The 22,584-nt window shown below is 47.4% G+C and overlaps 1 protein-coding gene across 1 annotated transcript in view; it reads left to right on the top strand.

Moving 5' to 3' along the window:
* Positions 1-22,584, top strand: part of Gpa33 (glycoprotein A33) — a 43,677-nt gene that overhangs the window by 1,927 nt on the left and 19,166 nt on the right. The window contains 2 exon segments of the mRNA XM_040738357.1: positions 15,327-15,481; positions 20,856-21,072. Coding sequence (XP_040594291.1) covers positions 15,327-15,481; positions 20,856-21,072 — 372 coding nt within the window.

Genomic DNA, 22,584 nt, shown 5'->3' with positions numbered 1-22,584 from the left:
GTTCATAAAACCGCATGTTCATAAATCCCATGTTCTGTAGCCTGGTACTAGTCCATGTGTGCTTAAAACGAAGCAATATTGGTTGAGGGGAAAACTAAAACAGTCACTTGCCCAGCCTAGCATAAGAAGTGTCCTTAATTCTGAACTGCCTGGAGCAGGCTGGTGGCCTCCTCCTGGAGTGTGAGGCATGTGACCCCTGGGTGAACCCAGCCAGCAAAACTAGTTCTGGGGGGTGTTTCCTGACACACTGATAAAGTGTATGTATATTCTATTCTTCCCCCTTCCCCCCCAGCTCCTGCCAGCTCAGCTTAGAATCACATGCCCACCACATTTTTCTCCCCCAGGGCTCTACCTACTCAAAGAGGAAGGGTGGCGTGGTGGGGCAGAGGATGCCAAGTTCTGGAATAGTCACTGCCAATCCCGGTACCGTCACAGATCAAACCCAAAAGCGGCCAGGCAATGCTCTTCGCTGGGGCTCAAGGGAGGGCATCACTTCCTGCAGTGTGTGAGGGGAAGCCTAAGTAGGAATCACAGAGGCCACCTTCTTCCCTTCTCTCCCTGACTATGCCCATCATAGTTTGTGCTAGTTGTCGGGAGAGAGGCACTGAGCCTGTGAGCTAGCCTTAGGCTCACTGGGCTTGGATGAAGTACAAGATATCACAGGTTATATGGAGGTGGTATAAGTTGGCATCTTAGAATTCTTGTCAGATTTATTTTAGTTTTATGTATATGAATATTTGCTTGGATGTATCTATATGTACCATATGCATGCCTGTTGGATCCCCTGAAATTGGGGTTATGGATGGCTGTGAACCACCACGTGGGTACTGGGAATCTAACTTGGGTCCTCTGCAAGAGCAACAAATGCTTTTAACTTCTGAGCCCCAGAGGGTTTTGTTTTGTATTGTTTTGTTTATGACCAAAGAGGCTCAGTGGGTCAGAGTGCTTGCTGTGAAGGCAAGAGGTCCTGAGTTCAAAGCTTTAGCACCCACATAAAAAATGTTGGGATGGGTATGCATGCCTGTAACCCCGGCGTTGCTGAGTGGAGTCAGGCCGATCCTGGATCTTGATGGCTAGCCAGACTAGGTGAGACAGGGAGCTTAGGATTCTGTAAGAAACCCTGTCTCAGAAAAAGTCGTCAAGTGTTGGGGAAGACATCCAACATCCTCCCCTGGCCTCCGAATGAGCATACACATCTGTGTACACACGTGTTCACACACACACACACACACACACACAGAAAGAGAGAGAGAGAGAGAGAGAGAGAGAGAGAGAGAGAGAGAGAGAGAGAGAGGAGGGGGGACCTAAAACTTGCCTGCTTTCATTATCAAGGACTGATATTCCTAAATACAGTCCCTAACAAAATACAGCTTCCCATCAGGTAGATGCCTCTCCCCATCTTAATGCTATCACGACTAGGTATCTCTTTTGTCTGGCTGTAGTGTGGGCAGCATGGGAAAATTACTTTACCTTGTGAAATCTCAGTGCCATAGTGTGTAAAACACTACTAATTTATGCTGCATCAAATGACCACTGTACCTGTCCCACAGTTCATGCAGGCAAAGACCTTAGAATCAGCCCTGCATCGAAGCACTCAATGGGCGCTGCATTATTACTGTTGATATTATTAGACAGAACAAATGCAGGAACCAGAAGTCAATGAGATGCTAGTGACCCATCATCTAAGAGCTCTGGTCTGACCAAAATGAGCCAAGAAATGAGTCAGAAGTCAGTGTGAATGAGTCCTAGTTATCATCCAAATAGCCACCATGTGCCTGACCACATATCACCACCCCCCAGCTGCTAGAAAAACCCTCCTCCTGTCCAGAATTTTTTTCAACCACCAGATCCCCTGAAAAGATGTGTAAGGATTTCACCAGGAAGGCTCCAGAGGGAGAAGTCATTGATCACTTCTGCCAGGAACCAAGATCTGACAATAAACACACACACACACACACACACACACAGAGAGAGAGAGAGAAAGAGAAACAGACACACATACATACAGACACATAGAAACAGGCACACACATACACAGACACACACACATAGCAACAGACAGAAACAGACACACACACATACTCACAGACGTAGACTCCACAGAACACAGAGACACACATAGACACACAGACATACACACTGACACACACTCACATACACATACCACACATACAGACAGACACACAAACACAGACACACACCAACACACACACACACAGACCACATAAACACAAAAACACTCCCCCACACATACATACAGACCACAAACACGAACACATAAACATACACAGGTACACACTTCCTAGAAGACAGAAAATTTCTTTGTTGTTTCTATGTTAAATTAGGACAATACTGTTTTTCTTTGAAAAACAAAGGAATCTATCATTGCAAACCATCATACCAGATGAGAAAAATGTCTTTAGTCTCTCTCTCCCTGACATTAAAAGGTTTCCATAACTCCTAGTTGCTGGGCCACATTTTGGGAAGTGTGAGTTGTTGATTTATTGAGGCTGTTCTCCATGTTATAATCTTTTTGGGCCACTGTTATCAGAGATACAGTCCGCAGCAGGGTGAGTTTTCCTAAAAGTGCTGCTTTCCACTCTCTGAAATGTCACATTCCCAATGGCTTCACAGGCTAGGAATTCTTTGGTTTCTATTCTTCTGGTGCTAAGTCTGAGCTCTACACAGTTGCCTAGCCCAGGCTGGGCAGGTAGAGGGCCCAGCCTCAAGCGTGAGTGTCTGTAAACTGTCAGAGAGTATCCTTCTTATGTCCAGCAACTCTCGACCCCAAGAGGATGCATTTGGGCCAGAGTCAGGGCAGTGCAACTGCAAGGCTGGAATCCCATTTTCCACCTGCTCAGGGTCCTGGGTCTAATCCTTAAGGTCCACCTCCCACCTGAAGCCTGGGCATCAGCTGCCGGCACCAGGCAGAAGCCAGTACTCACAGATGAAGCCCGATGCTGCCTGTCAGAGATGCAATCAGAATTACAATGTCTCAACTAGCACCAGTGTCAGCTCTAGAGGGGACATGTGAGGTATGGCCAGCCTAAGAAGAGAGGGATGTGTTCTGAGGTGGAGAGTGGCAGAATAATGGCTGTCAACTCTGACCCATTTGTATCCACCATGTTCCTTCGTATTTTCTGAATCGGAATCCAGACAGACTGGTTGTGTGCTTCTCCAACTGTTGACAAATCACCCACACGATTCTGAGATGCAGCCTGGGTTTGCAGCTACACCGCTACAAATGCAGTGACGTTTCATGGTCAGTGGCCCTGGTACTCTGAGTGTGAATTTACTCTCAGTTTTCATCCTCTGGCATTATTCCTGAGAGCTGCTGTCTGGGTCCTCTTTTGGTGTCTTGACTCGGGGAAGCCAGCTGTGTAGTATGAATAACAAAAACCCAGAGACAGATAGTGCTGCTCAAGCTGAAGATCAGAAAAGCAAAGCAGCCAAGCCCCCAGAGAGTTCTTACCTCTACCAGGGCCAGGGAGAGCCTGTCCTCCACGCAGCTGGAGACTAATTGCCCAGGACTGAATGCCAGCTCTGAGATCATGCTCTGTCTTATATACCTCTCCAGTGCTGGCATTAAAGGTGTGAGCTCTGTTTCTCTTTTAGACTGATCCCTTCTCATGTAGCCCTACATGACCTTGAATCCACAGTCCTGTAATTAAAAGTGTGGCTAGTTTTGCTTTTCTGATCTTTATTAGACCATAAACAATATATCACTGCACAGCTGCCTGCATTCTTCACTCCAGTGTGCACACAGGGTACCTGGGATCTTATTAAATGTGTACTGATCTGGAAGGTCTTGCAACGGTGGGGTATGAGGCTCTATTTCTAACAAGCTCCCAGCTGGGGGCGGGGCAGGGAGATGTTCAGGGGCCACAGTTTGAGAAGCTGAGAAGTGGAACCCTTCAGATCCCAGCCCAGGGCTTCTGGAAACCCAGCAGTGAGCCTGGTCCTGGGAGCACACAAGCGCTCATGTCATGTGCGCCTGCTCTGTCTGCATGCCTGCCTTCCTGTACCCTTAGCAGCGTGTCACCCTGCCAATCTCTGCCTCCTTCCTAAGAGTCACAACCCCGCTTCTTTCCTGCATGGGGGCCTTGGTCCTCTCGAGCTTCTGTAGCCTCATCCTCCTCTGCCCCTGGACTGTCAGGGCTGCCTACACTCTGATCCTTCAGCACCCTTCTGTACCTGAATCTGCACCCCAAAGCATTAGCTGTTTCTTACTCCCAGCTGACTTCAAAATGCCAGTCTTGAACCCCACCTCTCTCCAAGCTAGCGTCCCATACGACCAACAGGCATATAACTTCCTGACTTATATATCCCAAAATACTTGTGACGCACAGGCTAAAACCAAACTCAAGATGTAAGCCGTTAGCCTAAGTCCTTTGTGATCTCTGTGTCAGTATGTGACACTCCATCTATCCAGGAACAGAAGGCAGAGACCTAGCAGTGATCTGCAACATTTTCTATTGCAATGTAAAAAAATCACCTTGGATTTACTTCTTAAATAAGGCTGCTATTTCGTTTGCTCAGAGATCTGGAACTCAGGCAGGGCTTGGCAGGTCTTTGTGGTGTACAACCTGGCTGGGTGACTTCGCTGGTGGTGGAAGGCTTCTTTTCATGATGGGACCCCAGTAGCAGACAAGCTGGTGCCAGCCTGGGCTCTGCTCCCTGTGTCCACAGCCCACAGCCTGAGCTTCCAGGAAGCTGCCACAGGAGGCCAAGAGCAAACACCTAGAGCCAGGACTGCTCTAGGGAGTGCCCAGGCCCCCAAATTTGCCACAGCAAAATCTGCCACATTCTGCTTTTCAGGGAGTTATAGACTCCAACTTGAGGGAGAGAGGAGCCCTAGTTCCTTTTGCTGTTGATGGTGGTCGACTTTTTCCGTCAGGGCCTTGCTGTGCAGCCCAGGCTGACCTGGCAGTCCAATCTCTATGCCTCTGTCTCTCTGTCCCCGGAATGCCGGATCAGACATGTGCCACCATCCCTGGGAAGTCATTTCCTTCCTTTCTCCTCTCCTTCCTTCCCCCTCCCTCTCTCCCTCTTTTGAGGTTCTGGAGGACCATGTCCTTGGTAAGTGTGGCTTCAAAGGATCTGGGGACTATCATGAGTTGTCCTCACCCATGATGGGCCCTGCTCTTTTACCTAAAACCAAGTCAACACCCTGTGCTGACGACTTTGGCTCTCTTCCACTGTGGCTTGAATCATTCGCTTTGCTTGATTTCCGCTGCCCTGTCATGGCCTTTCAGGCTTGAACTTAACTCGTGCTTGTGTCTACGGTGTGGCCCCAGAGTTGCTTTGCAGGGCGGTATTTAGGGGTGGTCATGGTAATCTGACTGAAAGGGAGCCAAGTGGCAGGTTTCCCCAAAGCTGCCCTCATGCCCCTAGTATTTTGTTGTCGGTTGGCCTCTGGGTTTATCTTGAGTGACAGTGCATGTGTGGGTGGGGTGGAGTGTCTGCACCCTTTAGTCCTGTTGCTACACTCTGTTTCTCCAACCCTGACCACCTCACACACATCTGCTCCTTCCGTTTCTTCTTTTTGGTGCTGTTTATCCTCTAGTGTCTGTGCTCGTAAGGCGTGTGTGTGTGTGTGTGTGTGTGTGTGTGTGTGTGTGTGTGTTGGGAGGCACTTGACAGCATGGTGTTTTCACATTTGTTTTGAGATTATTTATTTATTGCCATCTGACTCACCTAGAAGACTGAACTCTGAGAGAGTAGAATTGGGCCTGTCTCTGCCACCATCATCTTCCCGCCTCTGGCAAGGAGCCTAGAGCCCTGCTTGGTGGTGTGAGTCAGTGTGAGCCTGCCCTCTTGCCCCTTTCCAGGCAGCAAGCCTACTGGCCTTTGCAGTCTCTTCTCCAAGCTTCACTTTTCCTTTTCTTTTTTTAAAGTTTTCTTTTTATGTGCATTGGTGTTTTGCCTGCATGTAGGTCTGTGTGAGGATGCCAGATCTTTCGGTTGCAGGCAGTTGTGAGCTGCCATGCGGGTGCTGGGAACTGAACCCGGGCCCTTTGGAATAGCCGCCAGTGCTCTTAACCCCGGAGCCATCTCTCCAGCCCCAAGCTTCACTTTTCTAAGCTCATTCCATCCTCTCCAGCACTGCCTGTCTGGAGTCTGCCCAGAGTCTGATGCCTGAGAGGGACGAGCTAGAGAGACCTGCTCCTCTTGCTGCTGCAGAGGGGCTCGGGGTCCGCTCCTCCACAGCACCTGTGTTTTAGCTGGAGCGTTGCCGCTTCCCTCGGAGTAGGCACTCCCGTTTTCAGGGACGTGGTGTATAGAGACATACTGACTGGAGGTGAAAGCAGTGGCTCTCAGGCTGTCTTGTCTTGGCAGTACTCAGCTTTGTTCCCCTCTGTCCTCTCCCTGCCTTCAGTGCCACTTTCCCAGGTCCCTGTGTCCCCAGAGCAGCCCTCTTGGAACCTGACTTTCTCCTAAGCCGATTCCTCTTTGCCACCCAGTGATCTTTGGGACACCTTGTCTTCTGCCTTGGTGAGTCAGGCATGCCACGCACATCTGACATGGGCAGACACAGACACGATTCTAGACAGGCACTTCCGGTTAGGACAGTCACCCAGTTCACTGGAGGAGAAGTGGCTTGGTGCTCCGAAGCTTGCTGCCCCTCACCTGCCTGCCAGTTTGCTAATGTGTGCCTCACGAGGGAGTGGGTAACACCTGAGTGAGATTTACGTTCGTTTGTGTCCCGATTCATTCCCATGATCCCCTGCGTTCCCAAGACGGCTTGCTCCCTCCATTCTCTCCTCTATCTTCAGCCTCCTCCTTTTTCGGAGCTCATTTTCTGTAACCTGCAGGCTGCTGGGGCCCCTCCATCCTCAGTCCAGAGGGGACTACAGAAACCTTCTCCAGAGTCATTGTCTGGCCTGTTTCCCGAGTCGGGCGAGCCCTTGGGCACGGTATGCTGCCTGCGCTGCCTTCGGCTTCTTACCGCCACTTGACTCTGCAGCTGGCACACTGCTGTGGCTGTTCACTGCAGGAAACTTAGATGAAATCACACAAAGGCAAAGCCCCAAACTGCCCTTTGACATCCAAAGTCCAAAGGTAACTGCTATTGCTGCTGTTTTTCTGGCTTGTTTTAGAAGTCACCTGTGTGTAGTCACACGGGATTGGGATGGTGTTGTGTCTACAGTTTCCCCCATTGCTTCTCTCCCTCATGCGCATGACTCCCACACAGTGAATGGCATCCCTCGAGGGCTATAACCAGTTTCACCTCCTCAATAAGCTTTCCCATTAAAATCCCTTTCCCGATTCCCCCCCTCCCGTCTTGTTTCTCTCTCTTTCACACTTACTCTTAACAGTCTATTACGCTCCATTAGGGTGCTGGTTGACAGTGATATCTACTTGCTTCTTGTTAGGGATTATGCCACAAGCTATTCAATCAACAAGCTCCTAATTAGTACCCAGGTCTGCGCAGACGTCTTGGGCACTGAGCCAGTGAGTGGCGGGTACTAGAACGGTCAGAAACAGTCTGCACAGAGGAGAACACCATCTGGTAAAAGAAGGCGCTCGCACACAGAGACTCATATTCCTAAGGATCTATGCTGACCCAACAGTTCAATGAGTGTAGCTACCATGCCTTCTCTGTCCTCATCTCCAGCTGGGCACCTAGGCTGCTCTGTGGATGGGTCAGGACAAACTTTCCTGCCTGTGGGAATTGCCCTCTTCCCTTCAGAGACCCTCTCTTTCTCCTCACCAGAACATGTCTGGCCTTTAGCATCTCTCCCGAAGCAAGAGTATGTGGTTTGTCTGAGCAAATGGATTTTTTTCTAAGTGGCCACGTTCCTGCCGGTTTCCCCAGGGCTCCCATCATGCGCTGCGTGTGCCTCAGGCAGCCAGCTCCATCAAGCATTTCATTATCTTCCTGGGATGTATCACTTTCCATTTAGCTCTCAAGAGACAGCTTGTTATCTTCTTAACAAACCTTAATTATTTACAAGCAATCATCGAGGCCTCACGCTGGGTCTCCACACCCTAGCTCCTCAGGGAGACCTCTCTCCACTTAGGGCGTCTTGATGGCTGGGCTTTCCTTCTTTTTTTGGGGGGGTGCTCACTTCATTTTATATCCAGGCAGTTTCTTTTCATTTAAATAGAAGCCTTTTCTATTTATAATTTTTAAACCAAATGGTAGCGTGAATTTCCAGTCACGTGTTTATTACTTTGTATTGCTAAGGGTCCCGCCCACCGCTCTGTGTATGACCATACTTCTGAGGTGTGTCTCCGGTCCTATTTAGGGACAGTTTCCAGCAATGTAGGGATAGGTCCTTCCAGCAAGTGTCTTGAGTTATGAACCCACTCTTCTTATGTGAAACTTATCTGTGGTTCATCCCCAGCCGTCAAAGGGTACTTAATGGAGCTTTGCCTTTCCTTGGGGAGCCTTTGCTGAGCCCTGGGGATCTGAAGTGAAGATAATTCCTCCCAGACAACGGGAGTTCTTACAGTTCTTGCTTTGTATCAGGGTAAAGGATGTAAAAACCACGGCTGGTCTGGCAGTCCTCTGAGAACAGGCATATACTCCAAGTAGCAGGTGACAGAAATGCAACATGTCTGCTTAGGAAACTTAGGACATTTTCTTCAAGGCGACACCTTTTCCACAAACTGCTATAAAAACACTCCCCCCCCCCCCCCCCCCGTCAACTTGGATAGCCCCAGGGGTTAACACATTAATGTACTATTAATTCTAACACCTAAGGACAACTGTGTTAGTCAGTATCTGTCAGTATAACCATGTCTGGAAAAAGTCTACTTCGAAGGAGGAAAGATGCATTTTGGCTCAAGGTTTTTAGTCCATGGTTGACTGGGTCCATTGCCTTTGGGCTCAAAGTGAGGCAGGGTATCACTGTGTGTACACACAGTGGAGCAGAGTGGCTGACCTCATGGTAAATGATAGGGAGAGGAAGAGGGGAAACGGGACAAGCTGTAGTTTATCATCTCCCAATAGACCATCATATTATGGCCTTATCAATACATTAATCTATCCATCAATGAGGTCAGAGCCCTCATGGTCCAGTAACTCTCCAAGGCCCCACATCTGAACAGGGCTGCATGGGAGAACAAGCTTTTGACACACGAGGGGGTGGGGTACATTTCAAATCTGACCCATAACATCAATTTACTATATCAGAGAAGTGTAAGCAGAAGAGAAAGATGGAGTAGTTCAACTTCTGGAGGCAGGAATCAGCAAGGAGCTGAGGCTTTTGTGGGAAGAGTGGGCTCTTGGCAGATGAAAGGGTGATACCAATGTCAAGGAGGGGGCTGGAAGCTTCTAGTCAAGGGTTAGATATCTCACCTGCCCTTTTTTGCTTTAATCCCCTGAGTGGGGGTGCAAAGACCCACAGAAATGAAGGATCGAAGAACTAATAAGCATAAGGTCAGCGGGAAGGGGAGGAAAGGACAAGATTTATTGAATTATGATGAAGCCCAGCCAGATGTTTCATTGCAGATTATGCCAGAATAGGAGAACACTGACCGTATCAGCAGAAAGGATAAAGCTGGTTATCATAGCCCACAATGGCATAAAGTTGTGGAACACAGGGGAGCATCACACTCAGAATTATGGAAAATGTAAGCATGACCTAGGGCACACAGTCAGTCTTTTAAAAGCCTTCTCAGGTTTACAGTTAACATCCAAATTGTGCTGTCCACTAGATAAGGGGTTTACTTATTATTGTTATTCTTTATGAGCCTTCCTGAATTCATTTCTGTCTCTTCCCTCATACATCTATTAACATGTGATGATCTTAACTCACTGTTAAAATGATTGTTAAAATTGATCTATTCTTCAGTTTTCATTCATGAGCAATTACTGCTGCTTCCTGTTGGCTAACTTGTATGGTGGGTGGTTGTCTCTTGTGATTAACTTCTAGCCAAGACACATCTCAACAGCAGACAATGAGATGACAAAGTACAAGTGGCCCAATAAGGGGAAAAAGTATATAATAGTAGCTATCTCTCATGGTGCACTGATTATGAGTTAGGAGCCATTAAACCAAGGGCACATTTCTTGTCACTTAATGCTCACACAATGCACTTTTCAGGTGAGGGCTCTGGCACAGGTGGCCTCCAGAAGCTGCTCAGGGTTACACGTTGGGTGGATGAAGGAGCTCTGAGATGTTGTAGCTTTGGAAGGCATGCATTGAAGCTGTGTGCTGCTTGTAGAATGTCTGCAGAGAGTTGTGTTGTGAGAAAAAGTGGTGAACTGCAGTGTACCAGGCTTTCTCTGTGGGGCTACCAGACAGCTCCCAGATCATGACACAGAGACTTACTATTAGTTTTGAATGCTTGGCCTGCTTAGGCACATTTTTAGCTAACTCTTCTAACTTAAATCAGCCTGTTTCTCTTTATCTACCTTTTGCCTTGAGGCTACTTTCTTACTTTGATTTGCTTCTCTATGTCTGGCTAGCATCTGCCTGGCTGCTCACCCCAGGCGTATCTCCCATCCTCTCCTCCTCTCATTCTTCTTTTTCTTTCCTCCTTTCTCCGAAGCCTAGATTTCTCCTATTTATTCTCTCTGCCCAGCAGCCCTACCTGTCTTCTCTCTCTCTGTCTCTGTCTCTGTCTCTGTCTCTGTCTCTGTCTCTCTCTCTCTCTCTCTCTCTCTCTCTGCCTAGCTATTGACTGTTCAGCTCTTTATTAGACCAATCAGGTGCCTTAGGCAGGCAAGGTGAAACAAATGCAGCACATCTTTGCATCATTAAACAAATGCAGCACAAACAAAAGTAACACACCTTTACACAGTTAAAGTAATATTCTACAGCATAAGCAAATGTAATACGTCTTTACCTAGTTAAAATAGTATTTCACAACAGTGAACAAACAGGAATAATCAAAAGGGTGTTTATGAGTTAGAAAAAAAGGGGGGAGTTGGGAGAGAAAAGATGCAGTAGAAGGAATATTTTGTCTTGCTGGGAGGAGGATGTTCAGAGTCCCTGATCTAGCCAGGATACCCTGTTCTAATCGGCAGGCCTCACCCCTGACAAGGAGTGGAATACCTCACTGATATAAGGTATTTTTCTTCTGTTGGAAAATATGTACCTGGAGTTTGATTAAGTGGATTTCATGGAGGCTGGAGAGCTGGTTCAGCAGTTAAGAACGCCTCCTGTTCTCCCACAGGACTTGAGTTCAATTCCTAAGATCCACATCAGCTAGCTCACAACAGCCTGTAACTCCAACTCCAGGAGACCCAACACCTTCTGAAGTCTGTGGGCATTCAGTCACATACACAACACCCCTGTCACAAACAGAGAGAACTAAGTGTGTATATGAGTCTAGTCTACGTCTGTAAGCCCTGTCCTGGTAAGAAGATGGCTTCATGCATTTCTATCTTGCCTCCCAGAAAAGAGTGAGGCTCTGGTTCACACAATAGATACATGTTACATATTTGACCATAGACTGAAGAAAGGATGTAGAAGTTTCATTTACAAAGAATAAAGGTGAAGGAAAGGGATTCTGTTGGAGGTCAGTGCAAACACCACCCCTGCCACCTCTGACCTAGGCAATGTGATTATTTTGCCCTGACAGTTGGGCAGGCAGAAGCGCCAGGCATGTTCTGGCATTTGTCAACTACATCTGGATAGAACAAACTGCTGCATGTCTCTGAGTTACATGTTAAGACATGTCAAGGCATGTTAAGACCTGTCAAGACAGTACCTCAATTTTGTCATTTGGAAACTAGGGATAACATCAAAGACACTGTGAGAATAAAATAGCAATGGCTATGAAGTACTTACACTGGTGCCACCATTGTAGCTAATGTTATGTAGGACAGATAGGAACTGGGTATTACCAGTTATTCTCCTTTTCCTGATAGCTGGCTTACTATCCCATTCATTAGTCACGAGTGAGTGGACACTTCAGTACTGAAGGAGTAACTTAATGGGTTGGTTCTCTTTGAGTTGGTGGCGGGAGCTGGTTAATAAGATAGAGTGCTACCTGGGCTCCGCCAGTGGTAGCAGTTGTGACATGCCGCTCATGTACAAGACAAGAAAGAATCATTATCCAGGTCACGAGAGGCCTGAGCATGGTCACCTTGAGGACAAGCTCCAGGGAAATGGGTCCAGGCAGGAGGCGAGGTGAAGATCAATGGCAGTTACCATGACTACCAGTAGCCACCCAGGGAATGGCATATAATTGTGCTTTCTGAACAGGACATAGAGCTGCAGCTGGGACCTGGTGGGTAGACTCAAAGGCCTCTCCCAGCAAACAGCCTCCTGGTAAAGGATCCACTGCTAGTAGCAACAATGAATGTGTTTCTGATAGGTGAGGGTGATGCAGAGACCTCTGGTGACATGGAGAAGCATCTGGAGAGTCATGACCATGTGGGAGCCAGCTCAGGAGCCGGCTTCAGATGCCCAGGAAGCCAGTGTTTGAATGACTTTTCAGTGGCATCTGGCACTGGTGTCTCTGTGCTCAACTATGCTAGGAATTTGCAAATGACAAGGAGGATAAGGCTGGTTTTTGGAAGCTTATTCCTTTCACACCCCTCCAGCAACCCCAGGAACTTATTCCTTTCACCCCTCCCCCAGTGACCCAGGAGCTTATTCCTTTCACCTCTCCCCCTCCCCAATGACCCCAGGAGCTTATTCCTTTCACCTCTCCCCCCCAGTGACCCCAGGAGCTTATTCCTTTCACCTCTCCCCCCCAGTGACCCAGGAGCTTATTCCTTTCACACACACACCCCAGTGACCTCAGGAGCTCTCATCATCCAACCCCCTGTTGGGCACTGCTCACTCTGTAAAGTCAGTTAACTCTCACTTTAAGTACAGTACTTGGAGTGAAAACTGCTTACCAAAGTATGAACAGCCTTGTTCCCTGGAGGTGTTTGCATTTTTAAGATAATCTTGTGTTCTTATGTCATTTCTGTCGCTCTAACTAGTATCCTGACAAAAAGCAACTGGAGAGTTTACCTGACTTTATAATATCTAGTTATAGTCCATCATTTTGAAGAAGTCAAGGTAGGACTAATGACATCATATCTGCACTCACCAGCAGAGAGTAAATGTGTTCTTGCTTGCTCGTGCAACTTACTGCCTCTGCCTTTTACACAGTTCAGGGATCTAGCCTAGGGAATGGTGTTGCTCATGGTGGGCTTGGTCTTCTACCTCAGTGGACAGTCAAGACAGTTCCTCCCAGACATATCACAGTCAAAATGGATCTAATTCAAGTTTCTCAATGATGGCTCTTCCAGGTGATGATGGGTTATGTCAAGTTGACAGTTAATAACCAGCACACCTTGTTCATCTGCCTGAGAACAAGACTTCACAGTGATGTCTCTAGAATAGGCAATGAAGCCTATCTTTAGCAGGGTGTTTTCCTTCCGTAGGTGCAACCTCATCACAGGACCCTCAGAGGACACTTGTTCATACTGCTGCCCTGAAGCCTCCCAACCTACCTGTGCCTTTAGCCACATCTTGTCACAGGAGATGGATGGCTGGGGTCCTTTCTAAGGTCTTCTCCTCTTAGTTCAGTTCATTCTCTTTTGGCTCACTCTTTTCAACAAACAACCTCAAACAAAATTTTTTTTTGGTTTGTCATTTCAAGATGGTTTCTCTGTATAGCCTTGGAGCCTGTCCTGGCCTCTGTTCACTTTATAGACCAGGCTGGCCTTGAACTCAAAGATCCGCCTGCCTCTGCCTCCCCAGTGCTGGGATTAAAGGCATGTACCACCACCACTGGTCTTCTCAAAATATTTTTAAATCATCAAATATACCATTTCCTCCCTAAAGACACAAACCTGTCTTGGTCTAATGCTTATTTTAGCTGTAATGAGTTCTAGTCCTTTCCAGAAAAGTTGTCTACTTACTCTTGTCCTGTTTGCTCCTGAGCTTCTTCCATTTAAGGTCCATCCTCACCACCCCAACTGCTCATGCCAAGTTCATCTTCATGTTGCCACATCCAGTCTTTGGGTTCTGAGCTCCCTGTATAAACAGATCACTGACATTTGAGCAGCTGACCCCTGTCTTAGTCACTGTTCTATTGCTGTGAAGAGAGGCGACATGATCAACCAACTGTTATGAAAGAAAGCATTTAACTGGGGACTTGCTTACAGTTTCAGAGATTGAGTTCACTGTCACAATGGAAGGGTATGGGGAGGGGCAGGGTATGGTGTCATTGTGGTGGCAGGCATTAGAGCAATTGCTGAGAGCTACATTCTGATCCATGAGGAGGGAGGGAGAGGGAGGAGAGAGAGAGAGAGAGAGAGAGAGAGAGAGAGAGAGAGAGAGAGAGAGAGAGAGAGAGAGAGAGAGAGAGAGAGAGAGAGAGAGAGAGAGAGAGAGAGAGAGAGAGAGAGAGAGAGAGAGAGAGAGAGAGAGAGAGAGAGAGAGAGAGAGAGCCCAAGCACCCAGGGCCTGGCTTGAACTTTTCGAAACTTCAAAACCCACTCCCAGTGGCACACTTCCTCCAACAAGGCCTCCTAATCCTTCTACTTCTACCAGAGTTCCACTCCCTGGTGACCAAGCATTCAAATTTAAGAGCCTGCAGGACCATTCTTATTCAAACCCTCACCACCTGCTTCACTGAGACACCTTTTCTGCCTGGTCTCTGAGAAACATCCTCTTGATTTTCTTGTGTGTCTGCTGAGCTTTCGCACCAGGTGTTAGTCAGGTCCCTAGAGTGGCATACCAAAAGAACCAGGCAAAGCATATTCCATTACATAATTTAGCTTGGGAGCCATGGAATGTCCCCACCCCATAGTTAGAGGTCACCCAGATTCAAAAGGAGGGATTCCACCTCACAATGGAGGAAATGCATTGAGGAAGGAAAGTGTGTGAGAGAGAAAATGGTGGTGTAGACATGGCTATTTTGTTTTGTTTTCTTAACTCTTTTCTGATAAAATGTTCCTAGGAATACTCTTTTTTGCTTATTAAGGTTCTTTATGACAAGCAAGTAGTCCATTAATATTTGTTAAGTAAGTAAGTAAAAACACAAATCATGATTACAACAAAAAGTGTTTATCGAGAGCTCTCTGTGCTCAGCATGTAGTAAAAGTTTTTAGCGTCCTCCCCTCCCCCCCAGTAACTGAGGAGAAACCAAGGCTTAGAGAAGTCCACACAGCTGACAAGGGACACGGCTGAGACTGGAAGCCACCAGATGCAGGGTACTTCTTCAGGACACTTCAGGATAGGGAGAAGGCAGACCAGGGGACCTAAGTTCCTCCCTGCCCTGGGGACAGCAGCTAGCATGCCCTGACCAAGGTGGCTGCCATAGCAGCTTTCATATGGCCACAGAACTTCTGGGAACATCCTTTCAGGGACCTGGAGGCAGCAAGTGTGTATGTCTGAGCTATTTATTTTCCCCTCTCATTCCAGTCTGGGTAGCTGTCGATGCTATTTCTGTGGAGACTACGCAGGATGTCCTTCGGGCTGCTCGAGGCAAGAGTGTCACCCTTCCGTGTACCTACGCTACCTCCGTTCCAGACCGAAATGGATTCATTCAGTGGGATAAGCTTCTCAGGAGTGAAACGGTAAGGCTCCAGGATGAGCTGGGCCATCATGACTGATCTCCTCACAGGCATGGACCTCAAAGCCTTCCCTCTGTCACTCCTTTTCATCTCTCTGGGTTGAGATTCAAACCCAGGGTCTTATGCATCTGATCCTGCAGTCTACCACTGAGCTATGGACTCCATATCTTATTTCAAAAATTACTTTTTTGAAATGTATACCAATGAATATATGTCGTTGGTTTGTTTCTAATATTTTTCTGCCACAGTAAACATTGTAATATATGATATATGTCATCTGATCGATTATTAAAAGTGGAACTTACTTGCCTAGCATTGGCCGGGTTCTCAAACAAACAAACAAACAAACAAGAGTGGAACTTCCGGGTTAAAGGGTATGCGAACTTGAACTTTTCATAATTAAGGCATTTATTAGTTGTTGTACCAATCTTCATTTTCATCCACATAGTGTCCACCGTTTTCTCAGCATTTGCTCAAACTGTCTGATAATTGGTGATTTGATAAAGTGAAAATGTATCTCACTTGTGATCAAAAGCATATCTGTTTATAAGAAACGGAGCATCCACGCATTTAAGTCAGATCTTTCAAAATGCCAACGTGGGCAAGAGGGATGACGGAGGCCACCCACAACTCCACTTCCCAGAGGGTGAAGCCAGAAGGAGCTCCACTTTGATTCCGGCCTCCCCCTCCCTCCCTCCCTTTCTCTCAAAAAATTCTTTTACAAATAAAATTACTTTATTCTGATGAGTTTGCAAGGCCTTCACACAGCTAGTTTAAGGAAGCCACTCAAACACCTGCCCAGTCCCAAACTGTCTACATCTCAGCGAATTTCTATCCGGTTAGAACAGCCACGCGGAAGCCATGGAACTTGAGTTTTACACCTTAACTCTCAAGTACATTTGCATTTATTTATTATCTTAGTTGGGATTCTATTGCTTTGACAAAGCACCAGGACCAAAAGGCACCTTCTGTACCTCAGTCCATCCTGTAAGGAAGTCAGGGCAAGAACCCAAGACCTGGAGGCAGGAACTGAAGTAGAGGCCACGGAGGAGAGCTACTTGCTGTTTGCTCCTCATGGCTCGCTCAGTCTGCTTCCTTATAGCGCCCAGGGCCACCTACAGCCCAGGGGAGGCATCGTGCACAGCGAGGGGCCGTCCTACAATAATCAAGATAATTCACTAGAGTCCTTTGGAGGAGGCATTTTCTCAGTTGAGAGGCCCTCTTCCCAATGACTCTAGCTTGTGCCAAACTGACATAAAACTGACCAAAACACTTATCCACCACAGATAAAGAAGGAAGAGAAAATAGAGTTGAAGTTAAGAAAAAAATCAGCTTCACGTCCTCTTGTGTGACTTGTGTGTCCTTTTGTCTGCATCCTCATCCACTGCTACTGTCCCATGGTCTCCTTTCTACATTAGAACCTTTAGGGAAAAACTTTTAATAACACATCTGCCAGAGACAATCATCCGGTCCCCAGCCATCCAGAGAACGAGGCTTTAGCCTTTTCCCTGACAGAATCCCAGGACACCTTCGTCCTGGATGACAGGACTGACAAGGAAGGAGTCAGTCTTATCTCTGTGTACCAGGGACCTGATGGGCCACAGGCCCCACCTGTCTGCTCCCAGAGTGAAAAGAGCAGTGTCCTTGCTGCTGTCTTCAGCATCAGGAACTGAAGGACACTGTGCCTTCCCGCAGACACATCCAGCAAGCCGGTGTAATGTCTACGGCTCACTTTTCCTGAGTGCTGACATAGACACAGAGCTTATATACTAGCTACTGGTTTGAGGCAGCTCCCTCAGGACCAATAACAAAGGCAGAGAAAGGGATTATTATCTGTGAGTCCTAGGGAAGTGGTGTGGCCAGGAAGAGGTCCAGGGACAATCTTAGGGCATCTTTGCTAAGAGGATGTTCTGGGGTGGAAAATCCAAGCAGTGCCAGCCAGAGTCAGGAAAGAGTTGGGCATCCATGGACTGTCCATAGGCCCAGACACCACCTCATCCTCAGTGTTCTTTGTGCCTCCCTGTCTCAGCCAGACATTCTAAAAGTGCTGTCAACTCTACCAGGTATGGTTGGACAACTTGTGTCTTGTACAGGGGTGTACAACTGGGGGCGCTTGTGTTCTAATAGCTAAGCCATGGACCCTGACTTAGGCTGTGTGGGTTGGAAAGGCGGAGTTACTTGTTCTAACAGGAAAGGCACGGCGTCCCTGTCTCCTCCCTGCCCACCGATGCCTACTTTCTCTCCCAACCTCTGAAATCACCAGCATTTCACACTAGCAACTACTTTCCGTTCTCAGAGCCCCTCCTCTCAGCTTGGGTGGGGGGTCTTAGCTTGGGCTCCCCTTTATCTCTCTGAACTCCACTTGACTCTTTGAATGACTTGGGGACTTGCCATTTGGTTTAGGCCATGTCTCAGTGAACACCTGTGCCTCTGGCTCCCAAACTTCCATCCCTAGATGTATTACAGCTGGCATTCTCCTTAGTTCCGTTCTCAAAAGAAGGAATTCAGACAAGAAATAGAGAGAGTTAAAACAGAAGTTTATTTAACAAGGCAAGGCACACACCCCGAAGAGGCTGGAGTGGACTGACCTGGATGGGGAGAGGGTAGCAGCCCATTGGGTTCTGCATGTAGAAATGTAGCAGTTCTATGAATATATGTGAGGTGGGCCACCTGTTCGCTGGGGCAATATGAGCCCCCTTTCCTTTCAAATTATGGTGGACTGGATTTTGCTTTTAGGATATTTCTTCTTATGATTCTTTTGAAAAGCCCGCAAAGTGGGGGAGGGGTCAAACCCACAGTACAAGTGATGTGGTAATGCAGCTGGGGTCGTTTGAGGATGCACACCCTTTGTAGGTATGCACGGGTGACGAGAAAGAGCTCCCGTGCCTTGGTTTCTGATACACCAGGAGGCACTAACTGCATCTTCCACTCTGTTTAACCACAAAGAGGCATTCTACCAGCAGGAGACAGGGCTACCGTGGTATTACGTGGTTTCCTTGCTTCATTGAGTCTAACTCCTTACCTATCTCATTTCAGTGACATTCAGCCAACTCATCTGTCATATTGAATTCCTCCTCTTGGGTGTGCCACAGACACTTTAGGCATGGCCCATGTAAACAGAACACATACTTTCTGCTTAAAACACTCTTTTCATGTGTGCTGATTCTGTTAGGAAGGACACCATCAAACGCACATGCCTAAACCCTTATATCTGGGATTAGCTGCTCTCTGACTCTGTCCCTAGTCCCATCCCCAACTTTCAAGTGTCCTCCTTCTCGCTCCTCCAACTCATTTTACTCTCTGTCTGCCACAACCCAATATGACAATAATCAAAGATTGTCACCACAGTCACTTGGTTGATCTCCTTCTTGGTTCCTTTTTTTTTTTTAATTTTTCAAGGCAAGATTTCTCTGTGTATCAGTCATAACTGTCCTGGAACTTGATCTATAGACCAGTCTGGCCTTGAACTCATAGATTTGCCTGCCTCTGCCTCCCAAGTGCTGGGATTAAAGCTCTACCAACACCCAGCTCTTCCTGGTTCCTTCTTAACCTGACCTTTTTTCCTTCCAATCATTCATACCCTATTAAGAGCCAACCGTATGCCAGGCAGTGGTGATGCGTGCCTTTAATACTCAGCAGAGGCAGGTAGATCTCTGTGAGTTCAAGGCCAGCCTGGTCTACAAAGTGAGTTCTAGGACAGCCAGAACTGTTTCACAGAGAAACTCTGTCTTGGGGGAAAGAAAAGAACTAACCTTATAAACCACAGACTTCTCAGCCAATGACAAAGCTCAGTGACAGAGCCAATGGGAGGCCCCTGGGTTCAACCCACACCTACACTGGGAAACAGAACAATCAACAGCACAGCTGAAGTACATTATTGCCTTGCGGATGAACTGTGAACTATTTAGTGCCACACTGTCTCAGATGTGACTCAGTAGACTCTTCAGAGTTCAGACTCTGAGTCAGAATATCCAAAGTCACCTCAGCTCTGCTATTTACTTAAAATGTGAACTTGGGGACCATACTTGATCAGCCTTTTGGTGCCTCAGTTTCCCTCTGTGTAAGATGGATATGATCATAAGGTCTATAGGACTGTTGTGATGGTTAAATAATACATATCTAGCATTTGGAACAGTACATAGCATAAAACATACTTACCATAAGTAGCAGCTATGACCTTTATTTCCCAGGCTCAGCTCACACTGATCTGTCACCCACTCACACTGTTGACAATGTTGCTGTCTGCTTTTAGGTTTTTCCTTGGCCTCTGATATCTAATGCATTTACCTCACAGCAGCACACACTGTTCCAGCCACCTGGTTAATTCACAGCTTCTTTTCAAACTTCAAGGCAATTATCACCCTTTTTAGGAATCCTCCCCCACCTGACCAGTCTGGAATCTCATCATCACAAGATACCCTGGTTGGTTGTTTTTCAAACTCATAGTCTTTGAGGGCAGAACTCATTGCCAGGAATATGGTAGATTGTAATAATGGCTAGTAATGGTAGACACCACACCAGGCAAACCCCAACTGCTCTGCATATATTACCAGCGTTAGTCTCACCACAATAGCATGAAATATGTTATTATCAACATCTCTGTTTTGTAGGTGAGGAAACAGAGTCCCAAGCAGTCAAAGCAGTCAGGCTCATTTCTCAAGGACATTTAGCCAGCAGGCAGCAGAGTTAGGATCTGTCTGTGGTATGAGCTGCTCCCTAAACATCGATGAATAAATAAATGAATAAACAAATTCCAAGGGCAATAGTCAAAATCAAATGGACTTGGAATTCAAGCGTGGTCACCTAGCCTGGTGCTTAGCGTGGAGTGGTTGGTGCTCAGAAAGCGCTGGGTGAAGGAAGGAATGAGTGAGAATAAAGAATCAGCTGAGCGGGAACCGAGGAGAAGAGAGATGCTGGCTACAACCTTGAGTGCGGCTGGAGACGCCCTGTTGATTCACCAGTGTTCCCATGCATGCGCTTCTGCTTTGTTTCTGGCTTTGCTTTGAGTCAGGGTTTCATGTTGGCTTAGCGCTTGCTCATAGCCAAGGGTGGCTTTGAACTTTTCCTGTATGCACCCCTGGAATTCTGGGATGACTGGTGTACACCACCATCCCAAGTTTACCTACACGGTGCTGGGGAACAAACCTAGGCCTGTATGTGTGCTAGGTAAGTACTATCAACTAAATTACAACTCCAGTTCCTAAAGTTTTCATCAGGTAAATCTTTAAAGTCTAGAGTTAACTAGTTAGGAATCTACCAGTGGGCATGGCACGCCTGTTTGAGACACTGTTGGTCCGTGCATCTGGGTTCTGGGGGTGAAAGATTGGGTCAGGGCAGGCTCACACCAAGACCTGGCAGTGTTTCTGTTTTCTCTTAGGAAAGAGTGGTCACATGGAATTTTGTGAAGAAAAGTTACATCTACGGCCCCCGTTATGAGAACCGTGTGAAGATATCTAACGATGTCGAGCTGTCAGATGCCTCCATCACCATTGACCAGCTAACCATGGATGACAATGGCACCTACGAGTGCTCTGTCTCACTGATGTCAGATCTGCAAGGTACCTCCAAGTCTCGAGTGCGCCTCTTGGTCCTTGGTGAGTGTCTCCATCTTTCCCGATAGGAAGAGGGTGGGCAGAGGAGCCCTGGTGGCAGCATAACCCCATAAATCCAGACACAGCAGGGGCTGATTGCCAGCTCTGTGTTGTGTTGGCCTGGCCTGTGTCAGAGCAGCTGCAGGGTTCCATTTCTGCCTTTGGAGTCATATACTTTCAGGGTTTCAGTGCCCAGTTCTGAGGGCTGAGGTGGAGGCTTTGGAGCCCTCCCTTGCTCCCTCTGCTCCCCCCCCCAACACCAACTCTTCTTTTCCCTGCCAAACTCATTTCTGAAGGGAAATCCCACATAATATGCAGATTCTCACCTTAATCAGTACTTGCTGCTGAGAGGGAGGATCATGACTTCCACAGGTGATGGAACTCTACTTCATACGACAATCGCCCCACCCCACCCCTAACAAAGGCAGCATCGCCAACCCATGGGTTCTCTGTAAACCACTCTTTCACAGGGGAATTTGTTGCAATTTGTAGTATTGGAAAGATGAGGAAACCCCTATGCTTGAGTTTCTGAGTAAATGAGACCCAGAGAATGAAAGTAATTGCCCCCAAAACCAGTTACTGGGGACATCTTCGTGGGTACCTTGTCTATGTCCAGCATAAGAACTGGCCCCCTCCGGGAGGTAGCCACTCTGCCCATGGAAACAACAGATCCTTTCTTTCTCTTTTCCCTTTACACCACTCGACAGAATTTCTTTTAAATTGTACATGGTAGCTGCTGGGCCTATAGAAAGCATTTTAGTGTGTGGGCATACATAGCAGCACACACTAATGCTGTATGAAGAATAATGGGGACCTCTGCACACCCTGCCACCTGGAGGCAGCCAGTGGTAATGCACACAGGCATCCCTGACTTTTCCTGTTCTCTCACTGCACACCACACTCACACACTCACACACTCACACACTCACACACTCACACACACTCACACTCTCACACTCACACACTCACACACTCACACTCACACTCACACTCTCACACACTCACACTCACACACTCTCACACACTCTCACACACTCACATACTCACACTCTCACACACTCACACTCACACTCACACTCACACACTCACACTCTCACACACACTCACACACCCACACACTCACACACCCACACACTCACACACTCACACACACTCACACACACTCACACACTCACACTCACACTCTCACACACTCACACACCCACACTCACACACTCACACACTCACACACTCACACTCTCACACACTCACACTCTCACACACTCTCACACACTCTCACTCTCACATACTCACACTCTCACACACTCACACTCACTCTCACACTCACACACTCACACACTCACACACTCACACTCTCACACACTCACACACACACTCACACTCTCACACACTCACACTCTCACACTCTCACACTCTCACACACTCACACACTCACACACTCACACACTCACACACTCACACACTCACACACTCACACACACTCTCACTCTCACATACTCACACTCTCACACTCAC

Source organism: Mesocricetus auratus, unplaced genomic scaffold (assembly GCF_017639785.1).
Source record: "Mesocricetus auratus isolate SY011 unplaced genomic scaffold, BCM_Maur_2.0 Super-Scaffold_100676, whole genome shotgun sequence".
Taxonomy (NCBI): domain Eukaryota; kingdom Metazoa; phylum Chordata; class Mammalia; order Rodentia; family Cricetidae; genus Mesocricetus; species Mesocricetus auratus.
The sequence above is the reverse complement of the archived record's forward strand: the minus strand, read 5'-3'. Positions and strand labels throughout refer to the sequence as shown.